This window comes from Trichoplusia ni, chromosome 1 (assembly GCF_003590095.1).
Source record: "Trichoplusia ni isolate ovarian cell line Hi5 chromosome 1, tn1, whole genome shotgun sequence".
NCBI classification, from domain to species: Eukaryota; Metazoa; Arthropoda; class Insecta; order Lepidoptera; family Noctuidae; genus Trichoplusia; species Trichoplusia ni.
The window spans coordinates 19,954,259-19,981,168 of record NC_039478.1 but is presented as its reverse complement, the minus strand read 5'-3'; the positions used below and the strand labels follow the sequence as shown (position 1 = coordinate 19,981,168).

Sequence of the window (26,910 nt, the reverse complement as noted above, 5' to 3'; positions counted from 1 at the left end):
CTTGCAACCAACTTTCTAGACTTTTTCGTAGACACGAGTATTAATCCTCTGTCTGACAAATTCTCATTTTTCTGTAAAAAAATATCTTTGACTGTGAAAATTGGTTGTTACGATAAAGCAAAGCTTTCTTCTGTTAAATCATTGTTTTTCTATAATTTAACCGTTTGTGGTTGTTTTTAGAGACAATATTAACTAAGCTTCTTCAGAACAATAATACGTCTTTGTTATTATTCTAACATTTGTAACAATATCTACTGAATGTGTTTCAAGGAATAAAAATATTGTGAACATTTTTTTGGTTTTCTTTGCATTTATAAATTTTGTTAATAACGGTATAGTAAAAATAATCATACACAAAATAAAAAGTGATTAGAAATACAGACGAGGCAAAATTACGCTTTGAAAAAAACTGAAATAAATATGATATAGTAAATTGTAATAATCCGGTTTTATTTGTAACTCTTTTAATTAAACAGCAACAAATGAAATCCTGCTTATATGATAAACGCAAAGGTTTTTATGTATGATGTGATGGATGTCCGTTCCATTTCACGCAAAAACCACTGCACGGGTTCAGACAAAACTTAGGACACATGTCGCTTATGACCAGGATAGTATTTATCTTGGCTTTATGTTCCCGTGGGATCATTTGCGATTTTTAGCGGGCGGGCCATGGAAATGATTATCTCGAATAGCGCAGATTCTTTAAAATTAATAATTCCAAGGCATTTAAAATTCGTAGGTACTATAGTGATAATTACATTTTTTTAAGCCACCCTTTATAATATAATGTAATCTTACTCTATTCACTTAAAAACAACTAAAAAACACGTGACTAATACATAAGGCCCCTGTTTTTACATCTTGCATTATTCATTTTTCATAATCTTTCTGCCAGTTTTAAAATATATTTCGACATTTTAAATTTAATGAATACGAATCGATTACATGCTTAAATAGGTATGAAATACGAACAAATGTTTCTTGACCTGTCATGCAACATTTTTCTCTTCACTAATTGACTATTTTGCATCTTCGGTGTGGCAAGTCGATATCCCTGCGCCGTTTGCTCTCTCTAACCGTGGTTGATTGTTTTCGTTCTCTTTTCGATACTGACAAAATATCCTGAGTGTGGCTTCAGAATCACTTCCATCTTGAGTTGCATTTTCGTGTGGTCAGCACTAACCTGGTACCTACGTATTAAATGCGCCAGGCTTGTTTTCATTGACATAAGCGCATAGGCTTTACCTGGAAACCAGTATGAAATGATAAGATTCATCTGTATATCATGCTAATATCATGTGGTAAATAAAGAAAGATATTTAAGTAGCTTTTAAAAGATATTTTGTCCTCCTTTGTCTTTGGGAATCGAATAAAGTTTGTGATAATACTATCTTCAGACAAAATGATATCAAGAACATTCAACTGACGTCATTCAAAATTAATACAAATATTTTTTTTTTTAATAATATATACGACTAAGAAAGACAAAAAACTTACCGATACAATTTCGTCTGCCATAACTGAAGCCGGCGAAGGCGTTGGGGTTGTCCGGCAGCCGGCCCGGCTCCAGCCACCGCTCCGGTTTGAACTCGTGCACGTCCGGGCCCCACATCGGGTGCTTGTGAATACCGAACAAGAACAGGTAACACGACCTTCCCGCTGAAAGCGTGTAGTTTTCTGAAAAATATTCCGACTGTGAATACTCTTCTAAAATGATTTAATGCATTTATCCTCGAGCACAATAAAACGTAGGCACAAATCTACAGTTCTCTATAAAATATTTTTTATACGAAACTCAGGGGAAGTCATTCAACTAAATATATAATATTCTCAGGATTAAAGGAGTTTCAAACTCAAATTAAGAAATTCGATCATTTTTCGTCATGGAAACGTACACAAAAATACAAAAAGATTTCTTTATTTGAATCTCATTCGTTGCGTGGCGAAATGCCTGGAGTCAACTATTTACAAATGGCATGCAATTTGAGAGGCCTATGTCCAGCAGTGGACGAATATGGATTAATGATGTTGATGATACGTACTCAGCTTAACATCTTTATCGAGCTTCCTGGCGATGACCGGTGCTATAGTGTACACCCTTATGGTCTCCTTCAACACCGCCTCCACGTAGACGAGCTTCGACAGGTCAGTCTTCTCCACATCCCTGTCCCCATCACCGAGAACTTCTTGGATTCTAAAACACAATTGGGGTAGTGATTAGAATTAGATTTCTAGTTTGTGCCTTTGTAAGTATTATCAATTTGAATGAAAATCACTAAATATTAATTAAATGGTCCAACAAGTTATTTAGGAATAACCATAGGCTAGGAAAAGCTCAAGTTCAAATAGGTCAAAGGCAACTGTTCTTCGAGATTCGCAACATGGTCATGTATATTGTAGAAGGGAGACTGGTTTACTCACTCCTTGAAAGTCTTCTCCTGAGCCTCGCGATGGGATCCAAGCAATATCATTGCATACACGAGCACAAGAGATGAAGTGTCATGGCCGCCGAAGATCATTGTGTCCACTTGTTCCCGTATCTCAGTATCATTAAACACACCCTTCTCAGCTGACAGCTCTAGGATGAGGTCTAAAAATGGTTTGAACTTGCTTCCTGTAATAATTTTAAAGGTTTACTACATATTCTTAAACTTTTACAATTTATTACGAATTCTTTCACTACGAATTCAAGCACTGTCATCACATATATCTTAATCATCATCATTGGCCTAGCCTTTTCCCAACTATTGGGTTCGGCTACCAGTCTAACCGGTTTCAGCTGAGTATTAGTGTTTTACAAGGAGCGACTGCCTATCTGACCTCCTCAACCCAGTTACCTGGGCAACACGATACCCCTTGGTTAGACTGGTTGTCAGATTTTTCAAGCTTCTGATTACCTGTAACGACTATCAAAGATGTAGGAATAACAGCCGGGACCCACAATTTAACGTGCCTTCCGAAACACGGAGGAACTCGCTATGACACAGATGGCCACCCATCTACGGACCAACCGCGTCAAGCATAGCTTAACCTGTGAGCGTTTCACTTTATGCGGTTATAGCTTAGCCACGATCTCCTCTAGCATCATTACATATACCTAATTAACATTATTAATAGTTAACCTGAAGTAGTACTTCTTACAGCATTCACTTTTCGTGCATACTCCGATTTTCTCTTTTGTAAAACCTGCAAAATGCAAACGTCATGTTTTAGCATTCTCAAAGAATACCCAAACCTCATTTATCTTTTTTTTTTGTGATAGCGAAGAAGAAGAAGAAGTAAAGTTATAGAAGAAAACACACGACTAGTTTCAAAAAAAAAGCTAAAGATCAAAACAAAATTCAGGCGAATTGAGAACCTATTCCCTTTAGAAGACGGTTGAAAATAAAAGCCTTCCACTGAAATGGCTCTCTAATTCTTACCGTGTTAGACATATTATGTAAGACTTTGATACATTCATCCTGCTTCATCTTGAGAAGACTAAACGCGAAGGTATAGGGGCTGTGCCACCAAATCTTTATGATGCGTTCTATCGTTGCAGAAAACATCTTTTCCATAGCATCTAGGTACTGCATCGGGCTGATGTTCATCTCGGTGAACTCGACTCCAAGCGACGTCACTAAAATATTTAGGTTGGTAAGTATTTAGGAAGTTCGTATCTGTCAAGATGATTTACAGTTTTTCATTGGCTTAAATTACTTTTAATGAACACATGATCATACTTTCGAAGATTGCGAATGCAATTATTGGGACTGATTATTTAAGTGAAAATAACACACGTCGTTATAGTCGATCACCCGGAATAAGAAAGGTTTGCGCAAGCATTATCTTAAACGGACACGGGAGAAAGTTCTTAAAGCAAAAAAGTGCCCGTGACTTTGTGATAAACGCTGGAGGCTTGAACATGCCATTATATTTGATGACGAGTAAAAGGAATAGGATATTTTGCTATGGAACTAAACTCGATATCCGTCGCCAGAAAACAGTAGAAACCCGTTATTGGATGATTCTCCAACGCGAACTATGGATGACATATTCCTTTGTCAGCCACCTACATTCATCATTTCTTTAAAAAAACTTGGTGTACTCACAACAAATAGTTTCCAAAGCGTTGCATCGCGTGTATATCCAGGGGTCGAAGGGACCCTTCCCGTCCTCCTTCTCCATTTCCTGCACTAGCTTCCGGGACTGACTGTTGAACACGCCCATGAAGGTGTCCAGCAGGGATTGGTTGAACGAGGGGTTCAGCAGCTTGCGGTGGTTCTTCCATATTGAAGCTATGGGAAAAAATGTTTTTAGTCGAAGAATCAGCTTCTCCAGCTTCACTCTTGGTGTTGAGTGTCCAGATTATTGTATGATTAATCAGACAAGGTAGCCATTATTTCATTTTAATCATTTCTGGGAGCCATACACAAAATTGGAATAGGCACTACTCATATTACTGTTTTAAAATCTTTTGAATGAGATATAGTTAACTGAAAATCTCAATAAAAACTATTTACGCAGATAGCAAATATCTGTTTCAACTCGAATTCATTTATTACATAATAAATTAACGATTCTCTCCAACTCACCCTTTGCAGTGACTAAACCTTCACCTAAAAATGGTTTCCCGAAATCATAAAGATCGTCCTTAGCTAAACAGGCATTGGTTATTGTGAAGACATCATCAGGATCGCACGCAACTAGAAAAATAAATATAAAATATAACGAAAAACTCGAAATATCTTCAAGCCGTGACACTAAGTGAATTAAGATCTAAGGATTTATGGTATCATTTCATCAGTACACGATTGGGGCAAAGCTCGGCGCAGAGGGCGCCATAAGCGCATACGATAAACAAACCACCATATTACACAATCTCGTATGCTTGTTGAACCGAGTTATTAAATGTTATAACTGAGTATTCACTATTCTTTCTTTGTATTTAACTATATAGATCTAAAGAAACTACTTCGTGAACGTGTGCTGCGCTCTGGTGGCCGAACATTGCAACATTTTACAATACAGTTTTTGGCCTTAACTGTTGTGTCAACAGGTTCATCTTTAGAATGTTCTGCAAATTTCACTTACTATAAACAGTTTGTGGTCCGAAGCTGGCGGTGACAACGCCCCCCATTTCATGGAGCTTTTCTGAAATTATGTTTAACCGGGTCCAAATTCCTGAAATAAGAATACTTTTATATAGTGAATTCATTTTTCAATTTGAAAAGTTTTTCATTAATTTTGAGTCTTTTTGTAGGTCTAATTTATTCAAAGTATGTAAGTAGCTCTGCAACAGTCCAAATTATTTGCCTATAACCTGGACCTTTTAATTGTCAACAGTGCATACAACAGTAAGTTTGTCTCCAAAAAAATGCTTAAGTTCCCTAGTAGGTAAAAACTAACGAATATTAGTTTCAAAGCGCAGCAAATAAGTCGGTGCGACCTTCCGCTGGAGGACTTCCGTCTCTTATGCATAGTAAATTGTTATAGAAATTACATTGTCCTTAAAGATTACTTTAATTTAATTATAAGTTCAAGTTTTTATGGGAGGTGGTCATGAATAAATCAGTTATTCTTCATTTTTCTCGCGCTGTTTGTTCTCTCCAGCGCGCTAAGCAAGCGGTGACGGGTGAGCGTTATTGGGAAAATGCCCAGAATTATGATTTGGCTAAAAATAAACGATAATTAAGCTTGAATATGTGTTTAATTGGATATCGGGTATCCTACACCCGGGCCGCTGGCAGACTTGATTTTCAGACGGTATAAGAGAATTTCGAAATGATATGAAACGCTGTACTTACTACAACTATTCCCGAACAACGCGTGCAGATTGCCGATAATGGGCCATGCCCCGGGGTAGCGCGGCGGCTCCGTGTCCTTCGTGTCCTTCCGACGCCACACCCAGTACGCCGCGCATGCGCAGAGGAATAGTGCTACCGCAATCATTCTCAATGTTTTCTGCTGAAATAGAAAATGTAAAAAGGTTTTATGATTGTGTTTTTAGGTTTGCGTTTAGATTATTAGACTCACTTTTTTAGATTATTTTTTATGGAAAATGTCGGTAGTTTACTCTCAATTACGTCATTATTATCTATCAACTTACCTTCGTTTTGATAAATTTCGTAGATACGAGATATTCTGCTCACTTATCTATTTACTCTAAGGTATCTGTTAGACCGTAGGTTAAAATAAAATGTTGCCAATCTAGCGGTATTCAAAAATCCGTGTTTGTAATCTACGGACTCCGAAACCCAAAAACTTTCTTTTGAGAAAATTGTCGATTGTAAAAATCTCACTTGGCTAGCGATGCGGGCAATAAAAACTTTTTTGAAATGCTTTTGAAGGATACAATCCATAGCCACTTAAAACACTTACCGGCAACTTTCCCTTACTACTCGGTTCAGTACGAGATTAATGTTCGCCGCGTTGCGCGACACTTAGGGCAACTGCACATAACTCTAAAACCAGAGATTATATACATTATCGGTGGGAATGCTTAACTCAGCTAATGAATAAAGTCTCCGTAACTATAGAATAACGAGGTAATAAAATAAGAATTAAATTAATTAACTAACAAAGGCTTATCATTATGATTGGTGACTGTTTATAGAATTTATTTCGAAGCGAGACCAAATTAAATTATTTTTTAACATTTATATGTAAAATGTATAACAATAAAGGTAATGAAAAAAACTGTGATTCTCACAATTAATTTTTATAGACATAATCACGACATACTTGGTCTTTACTGAAAACGTGAGGTCAAGTGAGAATAATTTGAATTGAGCTAAAATTGGTACAGATCTTTGGAAAGCATGGTGAGGAAACTAGGGCATCTCAAAATTGCTAAGAAGTGGTAAACTAAGCTTCTGATGCAGTATCAGAGGCTTCGTTTACCCACGTACGCAAGGTTGCATATCACACGAAACGAAGAAGGTAGCGGTAAAACAAGGTGAAAATAATCATTTTCGGGAGGATAGGGACACAGGTTTATAAAGCCATGGATATTTCCCAAAACAAAGCAAAATTATTACATGTTAAAGCAGCCGATACTCGGCAAACCGTTACAAACAAATAAAAAGCACCAAGTCCAGGAAAAAACACGACGATTCAACCTTCTGAAGGTTACAACAAAATGTTCCCCACAAACAACCTCACGTGTTGGCCCGACCTATTGAATGCCGACGTTTCTCAAGGTAGCGCTGACGTACCAGATGTAATATTGAGTTTTATTAAAAATATCATTCTACCAAAAAAGTGCTTTCCTTAATTATTTACACGAATCTATTATTCAGAAAAAAATGGGTTTACGTCACCCAAACGCCAGTCTACACCTTGTTCACTCAGAATAAATAATCCTACATTATTAAATTGCGAAAGCTTTTATGTATGTATATTTGTTCCTTTTTCACGCAAAATCCACTTTAGGGATTAAGACGAAACTTGGTACACAGATAAATTATAAGTAGGATTAACACAAAATAGTACATCATATATACAGATGTTATGCTCCCGTGGGATCATGTGTAATAAAATAAATATAGCCTTATTTGCACCATCACAGTAATTTGACAATCATTTTATTATGTTCACAGTAGAATAGTAGAAGAGGTAATAACAGTTGAAAAACGGTATTACAACTGACACCTAAGCTAAGATAACTTAATATCTTGTAATATATAGGTATTAGTGCCCACCGTCGAGTTCACTAATTAAAAATATGATTATATTTCCTAGCCCGCGAATCTATTTTATTTTAACAATTTGTAAGTAGGTATGAGTTATAATTAGTTTGCTTTTGAATGTGTGTGTGCGCGTGAGAAATTGTGAGGGCTTGCCTGGGAAGCGTTGCTCACACTATAGATACAGTAGTACCTTGAACAATGAGATAATATACATATTTAGGTATATTTAGAAACATCTACAATATTTTATAAATGCCTTTACATCTAAATTTTAATGTCGAAAACGTCATTTTAAAAAAAAAAAACTTTTTCCACCAGTAATTAATACTAGAAAACAAGCAAAGAAGAATTAACTAAAAAAAATACAAAAAAATAAAAGTTAATTTTAAGTGCTGAAAATAAAAAAAAATCGTAAAAATTGCTATGCGTGCCATGTAGTCGAAAAATGATTTTTTACTCCCAAATAGTCATTTTATCATTGTGTCGCGGGGGGCTTGGCAAACATTCAAGTCACATGCATAAAGACAACCAGGACAGGAATTCTTGTAGGTTGTATCACACAAATGCTTGTCCTACGCGGGCATAGAACCCGCGACACGTCGAGCTGTGTATTTTTTCATACGAAATCGATTCGGAGAATTTTAATTATTGATTCTCAAACATATTCTAGATTTAAAACTAATCGATCATTCTCACCTGAGAAAATATTTTCAAAATGTTTCAATGACGATACTAAATGACTCGTAAACAAAAAACTTAGCAATACACATTCGTCTGCGAACACTGAAGGCAGTGAACATGTTAGGCTAATCCGACAGATGGCTCGGCCACCACTCATTCACTTCGTATTTCATATTTCATATTTCTTTATTTGCATTCCACAATGTACATAAGGTGTTATAAAAAATGATAAGAAACAAAGTTTTGTTAAGAATAGAATGGAGCTGTTCGTTTAGATTATGGTTATTTGGGCATGAAGTAAGCAAAGATATATCGTGTGCAAATAGTACACATGGCTCTTCCATGATCTTAGGGAGGTCGTTAACGTAGATTAAGAATAACAATCAACCGATAACACTTCCCTGGGGGATCGATGAATTTATAATTTTTCTGTCAGATCTAAAATTTTCTATTATTTTTTTATCGTAGTTGTAGTATTCTATTTCCACACACTGCTCTCTATCTTTTAGATAAGACGTAAACCATTTGTGCGCGTTTCCACGAATTCCTATTCCATAGAATTTGTTCAGGAAGATGTTTAATTTTACTTTATCATACGCTTTGGTCATATCAAGCAGTTTCCCGACTGCATATTTTTTGTCGTTTATTATGTTGGTTACTTCTTTATAGACTGCCAAGGTTGTGGATCGTTCTTTACGGAAGCCGTTTTGACTTTCGTTAAATATTTCAAATCTTTCACAAAAATTATAAACGCGGTCACACATAGCTTTTTCATATATTTTTGAGACTGTATGCAAAAGGGCCATGTAGTCGGTAATTAACAGGGTCTATTTTTGATTTTTTCTTAAATATAGGTTTGATGATTGCTTTCTTTAAAAGGTCAGGGAATATACCGTCTTCAAAAGACTGGTTTATTAATACACGGAAGGGTAGAGCAAGTTCATCTGCGCATTTTCTTATAAGGGCAGGTGGTAGTTCGTCTATTCCATGACTTTTTTAGATTTTTAGGTATTTAATTATTTTATGTGATTCAGAATAGTCCAGTGGTCTAAGAAAAAAAGTATTTAGTGTGGGGAAGAGCACAGGTAGGCCCTGCGGCTCACTGTCGTTGTTGATTGATTGCGTATTTTCTTCACTAATTGATGCAAAAAACGTGTTAAATCCATTTACTTTTGGATCAGATACTAGAATATCATTCATTTGTATTTGAAGGTTATGTTTTTCTGTGGTAGGTTTTTTATTTGTACGCTCATTTATAATGCTCCAAGTAGCTTTAATTTTATTTTCAGATTTTTTTATTTTATTAATATATTGTAACTTCTTGGCTTTATTTACCGTCTGTTTTAGTATTTTTTCGTGGTTCTTATAATATTTTTTTATGACTGGATTTTTTTATTTTAAAGTTAAAATTTTTAGTAGTCTTTTATTTTTGCATGAAAGTTTTATACCTGTTGTCAACCAGTATTTCGTGTAGTGTTTTTATATATAGTTTGATTTAGTATATTTGTTAATGTGCTGTTAAAAGCTACGTAGACTGTACTTCTGTAGACTGGACCCCACATCAAGTGCTTTTTTAATGTTGCAACTATGTAATACTTACGATACTAAGTTAATAATTACACTGCACGGATAGCCAAGTGTTGAGGTCATCACACCAAACTGCGCGACGTGTTCGACCCCCAAGCAGGACAAGCAATTGTGTGATACATAAATGCTTGCTCTGAATCTGGGTGTCCTTCTGCATGTGAATTGTATGTTTGTGAAACACCCCGCGACACAAGGATTAAATTGCGGAGTTGTTAAAAAAGATTTTAGAAGTACACTTTGTTGAATTCCTGTCTTTTTGTCAAATCGGTACCTCGATCTCTAAAGGAGTTCCGCAAACCTCCGTTAATCTTTGATGCCAAATCCTTACTAACTATGTATGAAGACGTCAGATGCCAACGTCTACTTCAAACTTTTGACTGGCATGTTGATCTAGTGGTTAGAGGCCCTGACTGCTATACCAGAGGTCGCAGGTTCGATACCCCCCCCCTTGACCCACCCGATGCAACTTTGTAAACTTTATTTTCATAATCTCGATCCCGCCAAAAAGTATGTTAAAGTGCGGTGAAACAGTAACGAAATGGACCTTCAAGAAAAACTGGCGAGTAAAAATATTTCTAAATATAACCGTAAGAACCCTACCGTGTTTGTGACTGTCCCTTGGTTGATGGTTCCCAACTGATGCAAATCGTTATTCTCTAGGTAGATACAATAAGTAGCGGAAGGCAAAAACAACTCTAAAATTTTATTCAGGCGCTAAGTTCCAGAAATTGGCGTCAAGACGAAAGCGGAATTCGACGATGTACTTAATCATTTATTAAAAAAAACAGAAGCAGTCGTGTCTAAATCTCAAATAGCAATAAATAAATGTGTTACTTTTGTTGCTACAACAACAAAAAACTAAAAATATATTCTTTGAGGTTGAGCAACGGTTGCTATTACAGTCATTTCAGACTTAGAAAATATTATTACGGTTCTCTCTTTCGCAATGAACACAAGTGGCTTCCTATCCTATTCTTTGTAGGAACACTGGAATCCTCTGTCTTGTTATCTTATCAACCCACTACAGGAATCCAACTCCAGCAATTATGGCATGAAATAAATCTGCTGTCGCTCGTTCGAAAAGTCTATTAAACGAAAAAATATTAGACCCATAGCAAACCCATTTAAGATGTGGTGCTACTTACTGGAGAACATAAATCAGCTATTATACTTAAACCATATTCTGCTTATCATTAAGAACTTTCATTTTAAACTTGTTAGCAAATGATAAATTGACAGCGAACATTTTTTTTATTCATTTAAACACATTAATTTACATCTGGTATCTTAACGCTGGACACATTATGTGTAGCCTTTACATGATTTAATCGTTCTTAAGGTGAATAACGATAATTCGTTTGTATGCGGCAAAAATTTAGCTTAGGTAATTTTTATAATAACTATCGTGAGACTGATTCATTATTAATTGATGTAACGTAGGTATTTTGATAGTAACTGTCGTATGATAGTAACGACGGTAATTGGAATCCTTAATCATGAGCTGACGGTATCGCGAATCGAACCCCATATCCCGCCGCGTCAGCTCATGTTAAAGAGATTGCTTTTTAGCGATAAGACCGCCTTTTGTACTCATCATATTTATTTGTATTGACCTAAATTGTTTTACCTTATGGTGTACAATAAAGAGTATTCAATCTATCTATCTATCATGTCGGGCACATCCAATAAATACGCGTGACTAAACCGTTACATCAATTAATAGTCTAGGTAATAACAAAAAGCTCTAGATTTTAGGACAGCCACAATAAAAAAAACGAACTAGAAATTCATTCAACTTTATTGACACTTTAGTAGGGCATTATTCTAAAACTAAACGAAGGTTTTATGTGCCCGAATGCCATACAACAATCAAGTTTTCTTTATACGTGATTAATGTTTATGTCCTCTTTTCAATGCTGATATAACGATCCTGATTCCGGCTTCAGCATCGGATCCATCTTGAGCTTCATTTTTGTATGGTCAGCAGTGATCCTGTAGTTACATATAACATGCGCGAGAGTCGTTTTTATTGACATCAACGCATAGGCTTTCCCTGGAAAAAATAAGTAACATCTTTCAGAAACAATGAACTGATAGTAACAATGCTTTTAAACTGCCTTAAAAATATGACAACCCCCGATTGGTGAAACATGTAGAGTCTTAACAATTTTTCGTGGTCTTGTCTTTGAACATTGCTGCGGTAGGCACAAAAGAAAATTGAAATCAATAATTTACTACGCACAAAAACCTTACCAATACACATTCGTCTGCCAAAACTGAAGGCGCGAAAGCATTAGGGTTGTCCGGCAGCCGGCCCGGCTCCAGCCACCGCTCCGGTTTGAACTCGTGCACGTCCGGGCCCCACATCGGGTGCTCGTGAATACCGAACAAGAACAGGTAACACGACCTTCCCGCTGAATGCGTGTAGTTTTCTGAAAAATATTACGACTGACTTTAAATTCTGGTTTGAAGCTTTGTCACCTTCCTCGTTGCAATTGCGATGTTTCAGGACTCGTCTGGTGTGAGTACTTTCACGCTGATACCAGAATCAAAAGTCTGAATTATATAGCGTAAATTATACGTCAATGTGAAGCACACAAAGCGGTTTTAGAAAGAAAAAATATTTAAACTTCAAGACACCAAGTCACGAAATTGGGTTTTAGATTGTTCGATTTATAATTTGGTTTTATGAGGTGAATCCGGTAATCCTTTTACAACATAGCAAGCTTAAGCTTATCGTACCAATAATAACTATGATAAAGGCACAATAACTTCTATTCTATATCTACCAGCTAATAACAGTGGCCTACCCAAATCCCTAGAGCCTTCTTCCATCACCCTCCATACTTACTAAGTTTCACATCTTTATCGACTTTCCTTGCTAAGACCGGTGCTATAGTGTACAACCTCATGCTTTCCTTCAACACCGCCTCCGCGTAGATGAGCTTCGACAGATCGGTCTTCTTCACATCCCTGTCCAAGTTCCCGAGAACTTCTTGGATTCTGAAACACGTTAGGGATACTTTAGTAGTCTTTACATAAGTTTTTTTTCTATTTAAGGATTCAATCATAAACATATAACTGAAAATGGAAAACTCAGAAAATTTGGCATTAGACTGGCAAAGTAAGATACTTAAATAGTAGCTGATGCTGAGGAAAACTAAATAATGAGCGGTGGCAGATGGATGCGCTACCGAGGGCAGTCCAGAACAAAGACAAACCTTAAGCAATGCATAAATAGGCTGCTTAGCAGTAAACATTGAATTTGCTACTCAAAACGTAAGTAAATGTGGGATAGGTAACAAATCTGTCACCATTATTTCCAATACTTCATATATTCTGTTAAAAAAAAAGTAATTAAGGAAATATTGTAATCAGTAAATAACTATTTGATGTGTCGCACTCCCAATTTTTCGAAGGGACAGGTTTACACATCAATATAATCAATCAATTCAGTCCATCAGGGTCCACAGCTGGACAAAAGCCTCCTCTAAGTTGCGCCACAACAGTAGCATTCAGAATGAAGTCGAAGCAGCTTCCTTTAACTCCAGCTGTCATCAGTCCATCGGTGTACAATATAAGTATATAGTACAGAAACATAGGAATCGAGTGATTTGCTAAAAAGTGTAAAGACGTACTCAGTAAGAGCCTTCTCCTGCACCTCGGGATGGGATCCAAGTAGTATAATAGTGAACAGAAGAGCATTCCCGTATCTCAGTATCATTGAACACACCCTTCTCAGCTGACAGCTCTAGCATCAGGTCTAAAAAAGCTTTAAACCTGGTTCCTGTAACAGTTTCAGTTTCTTTTTTTTTTGTATTTACATGACACAACCTATATATTACTAGCTTACTACTTTAAAAGTTAACCTGGAATAATTTATAATACTTTCAGCGGTCACATTTCTTCTTAACTCCGCTTTTCTCGTGTGTAAAACCTGCAAAATGTGAATATTGTATTCATTTAGTTCTTTATTCCATTTTTTCAATTTTGCTTACTCTATTATTCCTCACCGTGTTTGATACATTATGTAAGACTTTGACACATGCGTCCTGGCGACTCTTGATATCACTTAAAGCAAAAGTGTAGGGGCTGTGCCACCAGAACTTTACGAGCCGTTCTTCCATCGTAGAAAGCATGGTCTCCAGGGCTTTTAAGTACTGTGTCTTGCTTAGGTTAGTCTCTGAGAAGTCCACGCCTAGCGATGTTACTGGAACATTGTTTTCATTAAATATTACGACCGTCGGACTGCCAATTCAAAAGCTCGAATATTTCCTGTCAGAATTTATCTGCAAATCACCAGCATGTTAACTATAAAATATCGTGAGGGTTCCAAGTTTTTAAAGCTTAGGGGGTCGGAGTAGAGGCTTGTTGTGTAAACAACAAGAAGAATATTTAAAAAATGGAAACGAGTGGCCTATCAAGAATTAATTTTCATTTCAATATACCGGCAGTTTTTTATAATCTTGATGAACTCACACAATATAGTGTCCAATGAGTAATGTCGCGTGTATATCCAGTGGTCGAAGGGATCATCCCCGGCCTCCTTCTCCAGTTCCTGCACTAGCTTCCGGGACTGACTGTTGAACACGCCCATGAAGGTGTCCAGCAGGGATTGATTGAACGCGGGGTTTAGCAGCTTACGTTGTTCCTTCCATAACGAAACTATGGGAGAAATATAATGATTTTAGACAACAAATTTTTGCTCTACCCTTAATGTCTTAAAAAAGTAATGACATATGATCATACAAACAAAGTATTTCTTTTCATCAATCGTTCCTGTGTCCTTATACAATCAGAAACTCGAAATCTCTACCTTATATTAGTGGTTCACGATTAAATCCAACTAACCTTTTGCACTGACTAAGCTTTCGCCTATGAACGGTTTTGCAACATCGTACATCGGTTTAGTGCACATTTCTAATCGTATCTTGATCTCATACATACTTAATATAAGACTTACAATAGTCAATAGTAAAGACGTTAGGTAACAAAGACAAGTAATGAATCAAATTTCTTTTTATTATATTTAAAAAATGGGAGCAAATGTTTCATGTAGGTATACTTATGCAATATATCAATCAGTTTTTTGTCTCAGAAGATACAATTTTACATTTCCTAGTTGTTCCTAGTTTGTGCATTCGCTATCTCTGCATGAATTTTCTTCTTAACACCGTTTCCGTTTCTCTTTTCTTTTCTTCTTTCTTTCTTCGATCTTTTAAGTCCTCTTTTCAATGCTGATATAATATCCTGATTCCGGCTTCAGCATCGGATCCATCTTAAGCTTCAGCTTTGTATGGTCACCAGTGATCCTGTAGCTACGTATTACATGTGCGAGAGTCGTTTTCATAGACATGTATGAATAAGTTTTCCCTAAAAACATGAAGAAGAAAACGTTAGTAAAAAACAATAAAACATATAAATAGCTGTCAAAGGATGTCATACAGATTCTTCCAAAGTCCATGAAAACATCACTTTCTTTTATTGATTAATGATCGATGAAGGATGTGATAGAGATGAAATGATTTATCATGATCTCGTTTTAATGATAAAATACTCTCAAGAATATTAAAAACATAGTAAAAAAGAATTTTAATGCCCAGAAGGCTTACCGATGCAACTTCGTCTCCCAGCACTGAAGGCAACGAAGGCATTAGGGTTGTCCGGCAGCCGGCCCGGCTCCAGCCACCGCTCCGGTTTGAACTCGTGCACGTCCGGGCCCCACATCGGGTGCTTGTGAACGTTGAACACGAACAGGTAGCACGAGCTTCCTGCCGAGAGCGTGCAGTTCTCTGAAAACAATTAAGACTGAATTAAAATTTGGATTTGAAAATTTCTAGAGTCATGCAAGCAGTATCACTCGTGTCGCAATGTATTGCAACGTGAACGATGTTTCGCGTCTCTTCTAAGCTGTTCGGTATGAAATAAAAACTTTCTGATCTAGATTTACCAATATAGCAAATAACAACAACGCTTCGTTGACAGCCAATGATAATGATATTAGTTTGATGCTAGTTTAATAGAAATAAAATATTCCCTTGATTTTTATTTTGTGATTGCCAGCTAATAACCGTGGTCTAACCAATTCTAAGCGACTTCTTCCATCCCTTCATACTTACTAAGTTTCACATCTTTATCGACTTTCCTTGCTAAGATTGGCCCTATAGTGAACATCCTCATGGTCTCCTTCAACACTGCCTCTACGTAGACGAGCTTCGACAGGTCGGTCTTCTCCACATCCCTGTCCCCATCACCGAGAACTTCTTTTATCCTGAAACACATTTGGAATACTTGACTTGGAGTACTTATTGTAATCAGACAGTTGGCGTATTTGATGTGTTGCTCAAACCTTTGAAGAGACGAGTTTACATAACAGTATACCTATATATTGAATTATTAAAACATACCCTAACAAACATAACGCTAAAAGTCTAAAGACGTACTCATTGAAAGCCTTCTCCTGCGCCTCGGGATGCGATCCAAGAAGTATCATCGCAAACAGGAAAACATTAGCAGAGGTGTCATGGCCGCCGACGATCATGGTGTCCACATGTTCCCTTATCTCGCGGTCGTTGAACACACCCTTCTCAGCTGACAGCTCCAGCACGAGGTCTAAGAATGGTTTGAACCTCTTACCTGTAATAATTCAAGGTTCTACTAACTTCTAGCCTTTTTATTGACATTTATTTTTATTTACTTTGTCTTTCGTTATACACCGTGATTTTTTAGTCGTCTTACAAAAGCAGCCCAGTTCATGTATCCAATGACTAGAACACGTTCACTGTGTGTTCATTGTGATGAAAAAATAGGTATTTATGAGATTTAAATAAATTTAAAATGCAATTTTTATTCAATATTATGATGCAATTCGTAGTTTTTTAGAAACACAGCTCTGTTGCGAGTGCGGTCCGAGACTTGTAACAATGGTGAGGGGCGGCTTTTTTATCATTTTTATGAGTATATGTCAGATTTCTCTTGTTAAATTTTTCTTCGTACTTACATATTATCTTAGTTGATGATAAAAAAATAATAATCGCGCCTTGGGGTATTTTACGTCGGATACATGAACTGGGCTTCTTTTGTAAGACGACTAAAAAATCACGGTGTATTGATTTTGTTTTAAAAAAAATATTATAAGTGTACATATTATATTTCGACTAGGTATAAAAAGTACCTTGATACTTCAAACTTCTTTCATCACTCACATTCCTATTTAACTCCGCTTTTCTCGTTTGTAGAACCTGCAAATAGTGAGTATTGTATTCAGTTAGTTCTTCATTCTGTTTTTCCAATTCCTCTTGCTCTATTTTTACTCACCGTGTTTGACACTCTATGTAAGGCTTTTACACTTTCATCCTGGCGCTTCTTGACATCACTAAACGCAAAAGTGTAAGGGCTGTGCAACCAGAACTTTACTAGACGTTCTTCCATCGTAGAGAACATATTCTCCAGAGCCTCTAAGTACTCTGTTTTGCTCAGATCCGTCTGGGAGAAGTCCACTCCCAGTGATGTCACTGGAATATTGTGTTCATTAAATATTATTGCAGTTTTAGCTTAGTGGTGGCAATTCAAAACCAGCAGACAATAAGAAATACACCTAAAATATGAAACGTAATAAGGAAGCAGTAAGGAATATTAGTCCTTGTGTCGCAGGTAGTTTCACAAACATACAAATCACGTGCATAAAAACACCCAGGCTCAGGATAAGCATTCATGGATCACACAAATGCTTGCCACAAGAGATTGTGGTGACCTCAACCACTCGGCTATCCGTACAGTCAGGTCAGTTAGTTCAACAGAGGTCCAGGAATAAGCGATGATAAACTCACAAAAGACAGTCTCCAATGCGTTATGCCGCGCGTATATCCAGTGATCGAAGGGACCCTTCCCAGCCTCCTTCCCCAGTTCCTGCACCAGCTTCCGGGACTGACTGTTGAACACACCCATGAAGGTGTCCAGCAGGGATTGATTGAACGCGGGGTTCAGCAGCCTACGTTGTTCCTTCCATAACGGAACTGAAATGGGGAAAAATATAATTTTAGACAAAAACGTTTTGCACTTGACGAATAATCTTTGCTTAACTTTGTTAGACCTAGTTTTTGAATAGTCTCAATTTTAAAAACATTTACTCAAAAACTCGGGGTCTTTAAATTTTATTCATGTTTAACAATTAGATCCAACTAACCTTTTGCCGCGATTAAGCTGTCACCTAAAAATGGTTTTACAAATTCGTATACATAATCTTTCTCGAGGCACGTATTGAGAACTGTATAGGTGTCATCTGGGTCCGTCACCACTGAAACAAATGTACGTATGACATTATTATTTGTAAAATTATGGGTCCCGGCTGTTATAGGTATATTAGATAGCTTATATTAGGTAGTCAGAAACTTGAAAGCCTGACAACCAACCTGTTGTGTTGCCTAGGTAACTGGTCTGTAGGCGATCCTTGTAAAACACCTTTACTTAGCTAAATTCGAATAGACAGGAAGCCGACCCCAACACGGTAAGGAAAAGGCTAGGACGAGGATGATGATGATGATAATGATAACATTATTTCTTTCTCAACTTATAGTGCTATCACCTTCATGTCAGACAAGTGCTCCATTTACCGTAAACAGATTTTGGCCCGGCCCTGACGGTAGCAACGCCACCGATGTCGTGGACTTTGTCTCCGATGACGATGAGACGGTCCCACAGGTCTGCAAAAGAACGGGTCAATAGACAGCAGACAGTAAATTTGTCGTTTAAAAATGGAAAGAAGAATAGGTATCTTTTTTTGGTCTTGTCTGCTGAAGAAACCTCAGCTTTTATTAGCGGTACATATCCTGATTCACATTTTACACTTTAAAATCGATCATACCCTTAAAAAAATCTTAAAGGATGTAAAAGTTTTTGCCTAAACATAAAGGCTTCCCGAAAGCCTTCAACGGTAGAAACTACAGAAAAACAATTTGGAGCTGCCTAAACCATATCCTAAGCATCGATAAAAAAGTGAAAAATGCACGGTCTTCGTAACGTTCAAATCAAATCAAATCAAATCAAATAATTTATTTTACGAATATGTGTACATAATAAAGATGTTAAGGTTTAAAATAGTTCTATAACATATTCCGCCATTAGGCATGCAAAATATTAAATATTAAAATACAAAATAATAAGTTCAAAAGTAACTATAAAATACAAATTCTAAAGACAAATACATATAACTAAAACAATAACAATGCAAAATAACAAATGTCAAAACTTATCCTCTAAATATTCTCTAATATCATAGTAGCATTTACTAATAAGAAATTCTTTGAGTCTTTTTTTAAATTTATCAATAGTATCAATTTTCACAATGGAATTGGGGAGTTTATTATACAATTTTGGTGCCATGCAAAATAGGCTTTTATTTAAAAGAGTGGTTCTACTAGGTTGTACTTTTATTTTATGACTATGTCGATTACTACGCAGTGTTTCATATGAATTTAAATTATTTTTTACAAATACAATGACTTCAAAAATATACAAGCATGGCAATGTAAGAACTCTCAGTGACTGGAAATAAGATTTACAACTATCATATTTATCTAATTGACACATCGCGCGAATGCATTTCTTTTGTGATATAAATGCGGCATGCCTATCTGTTGAGTTTCCCCAATAAACTAAACCATATCGTAAAGTTGAGACTACGTACGCATGGTATGCTGTCAGAATAGTGGATGTGTTTACTGTTTTTGCTAACATGTGTAACGCATATGAGAATTTATTTAATTTGGTACATACAGACTCAACATGTATCTTCCAATTTAGATTGCAGTCAACATTTATACCCAAGAACTTTGCAACCGTAACTTCTTTAACTGGCTGACCACAATAATTTACACTAATGTCTGGTATAAAAGAATTACCTGTATTTCGGAAAACCATCAAATTAGTTTTACTTAGGTTTATAACAAGGTTATTTGCTTTCAACCAATCAATAATATTTACTAAACCATTATTTATTTCCGATTCCAGCAGTTTAGAATCTTTATTTGAAAACATAACTGTACTGTCGTCGGCAAATAAGACCATTAGAGAGTTTATTACCTGGGGGAAGTCATTTATATAAATGAGGAATAATAATGGTCCTAATACACTCCCTTGAGGGACACCGTATTTTATGTTTTGTACATTAGACTTAAATGTTAGTTCTTGCTTTTGTCTTGGACATATTTTTGTGATTACAGTAACTTGTTTTCTTTCATTCAGGTAGGACATTATTAAGCCTAGTGCGTTGCCCCTTATACCATAGGCGTTAAGCTTTTTTTCTAGGATCTGATGGTCTACGTAATCAAAGGCTTTTGTTAAATCCATGTATAAAGCACACACAGGAGTTTTTGAGTCTAATTTCTTTGTGATATTAGCTAAAAATTTATAAATTGCCATATTAATAGATTTATGTTTACGAAAACCCATTTGTTCTTCTGCTAAAATTTTATTCCTCTCTAAGTAGCTATTGAGATTTTCATATATAACTTTTTCTAGTACTTTAGATAGTATTGGGATGAGTGCTATGGGTCGATAGCAGGCCATGTTCTCTTTGTCCTCTTTCTTAAATAATGGTTTGATAATTGTGGTTTTTAATTTATTAGGGTAGATACCATGAAAAATACACAAATTAAATATATGACTTAATATTGGTGATATTATATTACTAACATGCTTTAATACTTTAGTAGTGATTTCATCATAGCCTGTACTATTAGTATTTTTGAGGGATAGAATAATGCGTTTAATGTCATTCGGTGTAGTCGGATTTAAGAAAATAGAATTGCAATTATTATAGATTGGTACATTATTTTTATTTGAAATATTTAATGTCAAAGGTTTAACTTGATTAATAAAGAAATTATTAAATTCTTCAGCAATTTCACTAGGATCGGAAATTATTTTACCATCCTTTTTTATTTGTTTAATCACATCCCGTGGTAGATTAGTTTTATTTTTATTTATTATTTCCCAAGTAGCTTTTGATTTGTTGGATGCAGTACTTATAAGATAATTATTTTGGGATTTTTGAGTAAGTTTAATAATTAAATTGAGTCTTTTGGAATAAGCTTTAAATTTAGATTTATCAATTTTATTTTTTGTCCTCCTGTACTGCCATAATAACCTTCTTTTCTGTTTTGAGCATTGTTTTATGCCTTTGCTGATCCATTTAGGACGTTTTCTAAGTGATATTTTTATTCGTATGATCGGGAAGCATAAATCATAGAATAGCTTAAATAAATCATGAAACATATCAAACGCCTCGTTAGGGTCACCACTGTCATATATTTCTTTAAATTTAAGAGAGCTTAGGCAGTTTATAAACTTTTCCATATTTTCTTTACAATAATCACGCTTACTAGTGTACCAATAGTTATTTTTATACATATGTTTCACTGGACAAAATAATAATTGTGCTGTGTGGTCTGATAACACGGATCCACGGATTAATAGAACTGTCAAAGAGGGTTCGGTGCTGTTATTCGGTTTTACTCGAATGGTTCTGTTCCCTGAAGTGAATGAATTTTAAAGTGATAAAAACAGATTCATCTAAAAATTAAGAAACTGAATGAGTTAAGTTTGCTACTTGTACTGAAACAGTCTGACCGAAACATTCCTCAAACAAATTTCTTCAGCATCCAGTTTTAAAGGTTTGATACATTTCCAAACTTGTTTATATTGAACTACTGGAATCGGTACTCACGGCAACCGTCTCCTATAATGTCGAGCCCGTGGCCAACGATAGGCCATCCCCCGGGCAAGTGCGGCGGCTCCGTGGTCTTCAAGTTCTTACGGTTCCATAAAAAGTACACCGCGCATGCGCAGCAGAATAATATCAGCAGCAACATTCTTGAGAAGCTTCAACTGAAAAAAAAAACCATAAAGTGTTACATTTTACGTAGATTTGAAACTGATGAAGTTACTGAGAGATTACTTGTAAGCTTCAAACATTTCATCAGCATAGAATATGGTGATAATGAAAGCGCAGACATGCATGTAAAACGAAGTGCGATGGTGCAAATGGGAAACCTGAGCTCTCTCTCTGGACGGAAACCTACAAGTACTTGAGTATGCCAGAGGCATGAAACATCGAAGTTGTTGACATGAAACAATAATTACGGATTCCTTTTCTTATCCGTTTTCATATTGTCTCTCAACTAGTTGCACTACACAGCAGTATTATTGCACTAGATACAATCAAGTGGACTTGTACTGGATGCCTTGGATAGGTGAGTTCTCACATTGATCAACACAAGATGAATATGAGATATAAAACCGGGGGTATTGCTAGTACAGTGTAGATACTAAATTATAACACTACTACCTAACTTAAAACAGCCTCTAACTACTATTCAGGTTCAGTTCAAGTCCAGATTAGAGTAGAGTTAGGCGTGAATAAGGCTTTAGGTCCTAAGTAGATACACTTCGGCGGAATACCATAAACTGCGCTCAATATTTTATACAGGTATCAATGCGCTGTGTCTGTAAATAGTGATTATAAAGGGTGTCCCAGAAATCAGAGCAAAATTTTTAATCTTAAACAACGGACCAGTTTATATAAAATAATGTTCAAATTGATCATATTGCAGTGAAAAAAACTAGCACTAGTGCTACTAGGTAGCACTTTTTGAAAGTCAAATTACATTGGACAGCACCCAGTTTTGCCCACCCGTCACCGCTTCCTAAGTGCTTTTGCTGTGAGAGAAGAAACGGCGCAACAAACTCCCCAGCAGCACTCTGTCTTTTAGTTACGTCACAAGCCACCTTTTCTACACTGTAAAGCAGTTTATCGTTCTCAATTATCGTTATTCAAAATTAGGCAAAAATACTCTTCTAATATATTTAAACTAACTGAGGGAGTAAGTAGATTTTTAGTTTTTATACCCAGTAATCATCCCTATTTTACACAATTTTTTTTACATCATTTTTTTTTTTATCTTAGATTACTTATCTTATATCAGTAATCTAAGATAAAAAAAAATAGATGTAAAAAAAATTGTGTCTGGCAAAATCAGTCTATGTACCTTAGTACATCTAAAAAATTGTAATGTGACTATACATTTGACAAAATCTTAATTTCAATTATCATTTACAAGTGGTCCCAGTCGCCGGAAGAAAAATATATATTTTTTACGAATCCGGCGACTGGGACCGCGGTCCTAGTTTATTGCGGTCCCAGTTGACGGAAGCCTCTACCCTGCGAATATAAACATTAACGTTTATTCGTTATTTTTGGGACGCCCTGTATTTGTAATTCTGAGTAATAACTACTTCAGCCAGAGAACAAAATGCCTTTAATATACAATTAGATACTACCACAAAAATAATTGTGTAATAAGAGCCAAGTTCCACATTATGACATATTCTTTGATTAGCAAAAGAAGTACGATCTTAATGAGTGCCAATTGTAATGGTCAGTCCTTTTTTTTATAACACCAACATAAAATAGTGTCATAAGAAATATATATAAATCGATAATATATTCCTGCTTATACCTTAGTTGGCTAGTTCTCATACACAATTTATTACGTTTGATGGGTATTTTCTAAAAAATTAAATACGAAATAATACGTTTCAGGTTTAGCACTTGTAAAAGTATAATATAATTTGTTGTAATAATATCTTAGTAATCGTTTAAATGTGCTTATGAATATTGAAGCATACATGTATCTCGCAAGTTCCGTATACGAGCAAAATTTGACACGCATATGTGGGGATCAGAATTGGCTCCATATGATTCATGTAATATTATACACGATGCCGGTGCTGCTCGCTAGTTTTGTTGCTAGGACTTGGCCTAACGCGCTACCACGAGTCTACACCTTTGTTGAAAATAAACTTAATTCAAATAATAGCCTTTGATAAGAAAAATAATAGTAAAAATTATCTGAATTGTTTCTGATTACAACAACAAAAACTTAAGAAAAATAACAAATTTGTTAATAATTATTGTTTCTGCGTAGCAAGGTCGGTTAGTGACTTTGCAATATGATGAAATTATTTATTTATTTATTGATTGTTCTGAAACCGACGTAAAGTTAAGTGCAACGTCGTTTTAAGATGACTGTTAATAATAAGTTATTAATATAGTATAAAAATAAATATGTGCCTAAAATATTAAGAATACCCGATCAGTAATCCCGAAAGCGGTGAATTTAATGTCTGAGTACTAGTATGTTTCAGAAAACCAAATACTTGTTCTAAAATAGAAACTTAGCGTTGTTCACATAAGCGATTCAATTTTTTATTTATTTAAAATCCTTGTTGACAGATTAAATTTAATGTCGACGATCATCACTAACGATCATTTATTCTGTTTCTGGCCATAATTTATCTATATGCAATAAAAATAATACGACAACAAAGTATACAATAATATGTTCAAGTGAAAACATTGAAATTTTGGTATGTACTTACTCAAACATTAATTTGATTCCTTTAGATCCCTTCCGACTATTATTTAATGACTACGTTGAAAAACAGACTTTTTGGTCTAGACTATTATGTAGAAGAAAAATAGCGTGCTTATGAAAATATCTATGATATAGATGACTTTTTAAACACCGTGTACGTCACTGAAAAGAATTATGACTTCAAAAAAGTAAGATAACTATGTAATTAGATATAAAACATCAACTAACATGACTACGCCCATTATCATAAAAAATGAAAAAGACATGTCAATGTGTAAATAGTTTTAGTTTTTTTTCTAAACGAATATTTAAGAACAATGTTATATTTTGCATAAAAAAATCTGTCAAAAAAGTGTGTCATCTGTACCGTGTATGTGTCCATATATATTACACTACAGTCTGTATTGTACATTAAAATGACATTATTTCTATACATAGTTTTAAATAGTTTCAGAATGTTAGAATGCTAATATAGCCCAACTTAAGTTAACGACAAACATTTATTTATAAAATAATGTAAGGAATGGAGATGACTAAAAAGCACTGATATCATATAAAAAGGGTGGTTTCAGAAATAAATTGTATATTCAGATGGCTCAGTATTTTCACACGGCCAATTATATTTAAAGCGCAAGGTTAGACCAGTGGATAGACGGGGACATCTCGCTGTCACTCGATCAGCTCAGAACAGAACAGAACAGCCCAAGAAGGAGACGAGCGCATGGTCATGCGTATCCATTCTTATGAGGAGTGGGAGGCCGGCTCTTTATACCCATCCCTCGAAAAGGGAGTAAAAAGGACTAAGGTAGAAGGAGCTGGGGATGTTTTTAGTCGGTGGAAGTCCGACATATCCCTACGCCATGCTGATGACGTGGGTTGAAGTCATTAACATTTCAAACCCGAAAATTTATAAATGAGCCTCCTAAAAAAAGACTAGTAAAAATAAATAAAGCATTAGTTAATCACATTGCACTAGTACGAATCCGGAGAGCGGTGCTAGTGCGGTAGCGAGTGGTCCATAACGCTACCACTTACCTAAGATAACTCGGGTTCAGTTCGATTGCAGGGTGAAGCAGCTGGTGGTGTGTGTGTCACTTGGTGGACAAACGGTAAAACGCAAAAAAGCTCTTCAATATATAGTGACAATAATAGTCTTTATAATAGGCCTCTTATACGGGGTGTATCAATGTTCGGAAAAATAACAAAAAAAAATCTTTGGATGTTTTGTTTCTTATATTTTTCTTAGGTATGTAAAAATATGAACACTTTGTTAGCATTTAAGTTTAGTCCTAGAAGACAATTGTATGCCCAAAAGGGCAAAGTAATTGATCTATCTTGAAATAAAGAAAGGAACAGAAAATAAAGTAAGATCCGCAAGTAGGTATCACGTATGTACAAACCTATGATGCAGACATCTTCATCACTAGACGTCTTATATATCTTTATCTAGTAAAGTTTTATCTCTATAAAAATAAATGTCAAAATCATCGAAAATGTCGATAGTTTACTCTCAATTACGTCATTATTATCTATCAACTTACCTTCGTTTTGATAAATTTCGTAAATACGAGATATTCCGCTCACTTATCTATTTACTCTAAGGTATCTGTTAGACCGTAGGTTAAAATAAAATGTTGCCAATCTAGCGGTATTCAAAAATCCGTGTTTGTAATCTACGGACTCCGAAACCCAAAAACTTTCTTTTGCGAAAATTGTCGATTGTAAAAATCTCACTTGGCTAGCGATGCGGGCAATAAAATCTTTTTTTAAATGCTTTTGAAGGATACAATCCATAGCCACTTAAAACACTTACCGGCAACTTTCCCTTACTACTCGGTTCAGTACGAGACTAATGTTCGCCGCGTTGCGCGACACTTAGGGCAACTGCACATAACTCTAAAACCAGAGATTATATACATTATCGGTGGGAATGCTTAACTCAGCTAATGAATAAAGTCTCCGTAACTATAGAATAACGAGGTAATAAAATAAGAATTAAATTAATTAACTAACAAAGGCTTATCATTATGATTGGTGACTGTTTATAGAATTTATTTCGAAGCGAGACCAAATTAAATTATTTTTTAACATTTATATGTAAAATGTATAACAATAAAGGTAATGAAAAAAACTGTGATTCTCACAATTAATTTTTATAGACATAATCACGACATACTTGGTCTTTACTGAAAACGTGAGGTCAAGTGAGAATAATTTGAATTGAGCTAAAATTGGTACAGATCTTTGGAAAGCATGGTGAGGAACCTAGGGCATCTCAAAATTGCTAAGAAGTGGTAAACTAAGCTTCTGATGCAGTATCAGAGGCTTCGTTTATAATAGGCCTCTTATACGGGGTGTGTAGAAATCAATGTTTGGAAAAATAACAAAAAAAAATCTTTGGATGTTTTGTTTCTTATATTTTTCTTATGTAAAAATATGAACACTTTGTTAGCATTTACTTTTAGTCCTAGAAGACAATTGTATGCCCAAAAGGGCAAAGTAATTGATCTATCTTGAAATAAAGAAAGGAACAG

At 35.5% G+C, this 26,910-nt stretch overlaps 4 protein-coding genes across 4 annotated transcripts; all 4 read right to left on the bottom strand.

Annotated features, from left to right (window-relative positions):
* Window positions 1–836: 836 nt before the first annotated feature.
* On the bottom strand, window positions 837–6,119 carry LOC113498546 (cytochrome P450 4C1-like). The gene is made up of 11 exons (XM_026878587.1): window positions 6,092–6,119; window positions 5,790–5,949; window positions 5,077–5,166; window positions 4,578–4,688; window positions 4,095–4,280; window positions 3,426–3,622; window positions 3,126–3,189; window positions 2,425–2,617; window positions 2,046–2,197; window positions 1,501–1,680; window positions 837–1,248 (listed from the first exon to the last, which is right to left on the bottom strand). The coding sequence occupies exons 2-11, from the start codon at window positions 5,932–5,934 to the stop codon at window positions 1,076–1,078; spliced, it is 1,491 nt and encodes a 496-aa protein (XP_026734388.1). The 5' UTR covers window positions 5,935–5,949; window positions 6,092–6,119; the 3' UTR covers window positions 837–1,075.
* Window positions 6,120–12,625: 6,506 nt separating this feature from the next.
* LOC113498559 (cytochrome P450 4C1-like) lies at window positions 12,626–13,726 on the bottom strand. Its single transcript, XM_026878613.1, has 2 exons — window positions 13,580–13,726; window positions 12,626–12,944 (listed from the first exon to the last, which is right to left on the bottom strand). Exons 1-2 carry the CDS (start codon window positions 13,663–13,665, stop codon window positions 12,776–12,778), a joined length of 255 nt encoding a protein of 84 aa, XP_026734414.1. The 5' UTR covers window positions 13,666–13,726; the 3' UTR covers window positions 12,626–12,775.
* Window positions 13,727–15,148: 1,422 nt separating this feature from the next.
* On the bottom strand, window positions 15,149–16,649 carry LOC113498554 (cytochrome P450 4V2-like). The gene is made up of 4 exons (XM_026878599.1): window positions 16,385–16,649; window positions 16,061–16,212; window positions 15,554–15,733; window positions 15,149–15,314 (listed from the first exon to the last, which is right to left on the bottom strand). Exons 1-4 carry the CDS (start codon window positions 16,480–16,482, stop codon window positions 15,160–15,162), a joined length of 585 nt encoding a protein of 194 aa, XP_026734400.1. The 5' UTR covers window positions 16,483–16,649; the 3' UTR covers window positions 15,149–15,159.
* A 407-nt stretch (window positions 16,650–17,056) lies between these two features.
* On the bottom strand, window positions 17,057–18,301 carry LOC113491622 (cytochrome P450 4C1-like; the record flags this gene model as incomplete). Its single annotated transcript, XM_026868724.1, has 4 exons — window positions 17,057–17,182; window positions 17,259–17,455; window positions 17,771–17,956; window positions 18,127–18,301. Coding segments are annotated over 4 exons (642 nt in total), but the record flags the coding sequence as incomplete, so codon positions are not given.
* Window positions 18,302–26,910: the final 8,609 nt, after the last annotated feature.

What these genes read in the sequence shown, in the direction of transcription:
- LOC113498546 (XM_026878587.1), bottom strand. Translation starts at nt 5,934, where the DNA reads ATGATTGCGGTAGCACTATTCCTCTGCGCATGCGCGGCGTACTGGGTG. An exon ending in CGCTTTGGAAACTATTTGTT is followed by an intron (nt 3,623 to 4,094) that starts GTGAGTACACCA and finishes TAAATATTTTAG; the next exon opens with TGACGTCGCTTGGAGTCGAG. An exon ending in TGGCAGACGAAATTGTATCG is followed by an intron (nt 1,249 to 1,500) that starts GTAAGTTTTTTG and finishes ACTGGTTTCCAG; the next exon opens with GTAAAGCCTATGCGCTTATG.
- LOC113498559 (XM_026878613.1), bottom strand. Translation starts at nt 13,665, where the DNA reads ATGATACTGAGATACGGGAATGCTCTTCTGTTCACTATTATACTACTT. An exon ending in CAGGAGAAGGCTCTTACTGA is followed by an intron (nt 12,945 to 13,579) that starts GTACGTCTTTAC and finishes AACGTGTTTCAG; the next exon opens with AATCCAAGAAGTTCTCGGGA.
- LOC113498554 (XM_026878599.1), bottom strand. Translation starts at nt 16,482, where the DNA reads ATGATCGTCGGCGGCCATGACACCTCTGCTAATGTTTTCCTGTTTGCG. An exon ending in CAGGAGAAGGCTTTCAATGA is followed by an intron (nt 16,213 to 16,384) that starts GTACGTCTTTAG and finishes AATGTGTTTCAG; the next exon opens with GATAAAAGAAGTTCTCGGTG. An exon ending in CGATAAAGATGTGAAACTTA is followed by an intron (nt 15,734 to 16,060) that starts GTAAGTATGAAG and finishes AATTGTTTTCAG; the next exon opens with AGAACTGCACGCTCTCGGCA.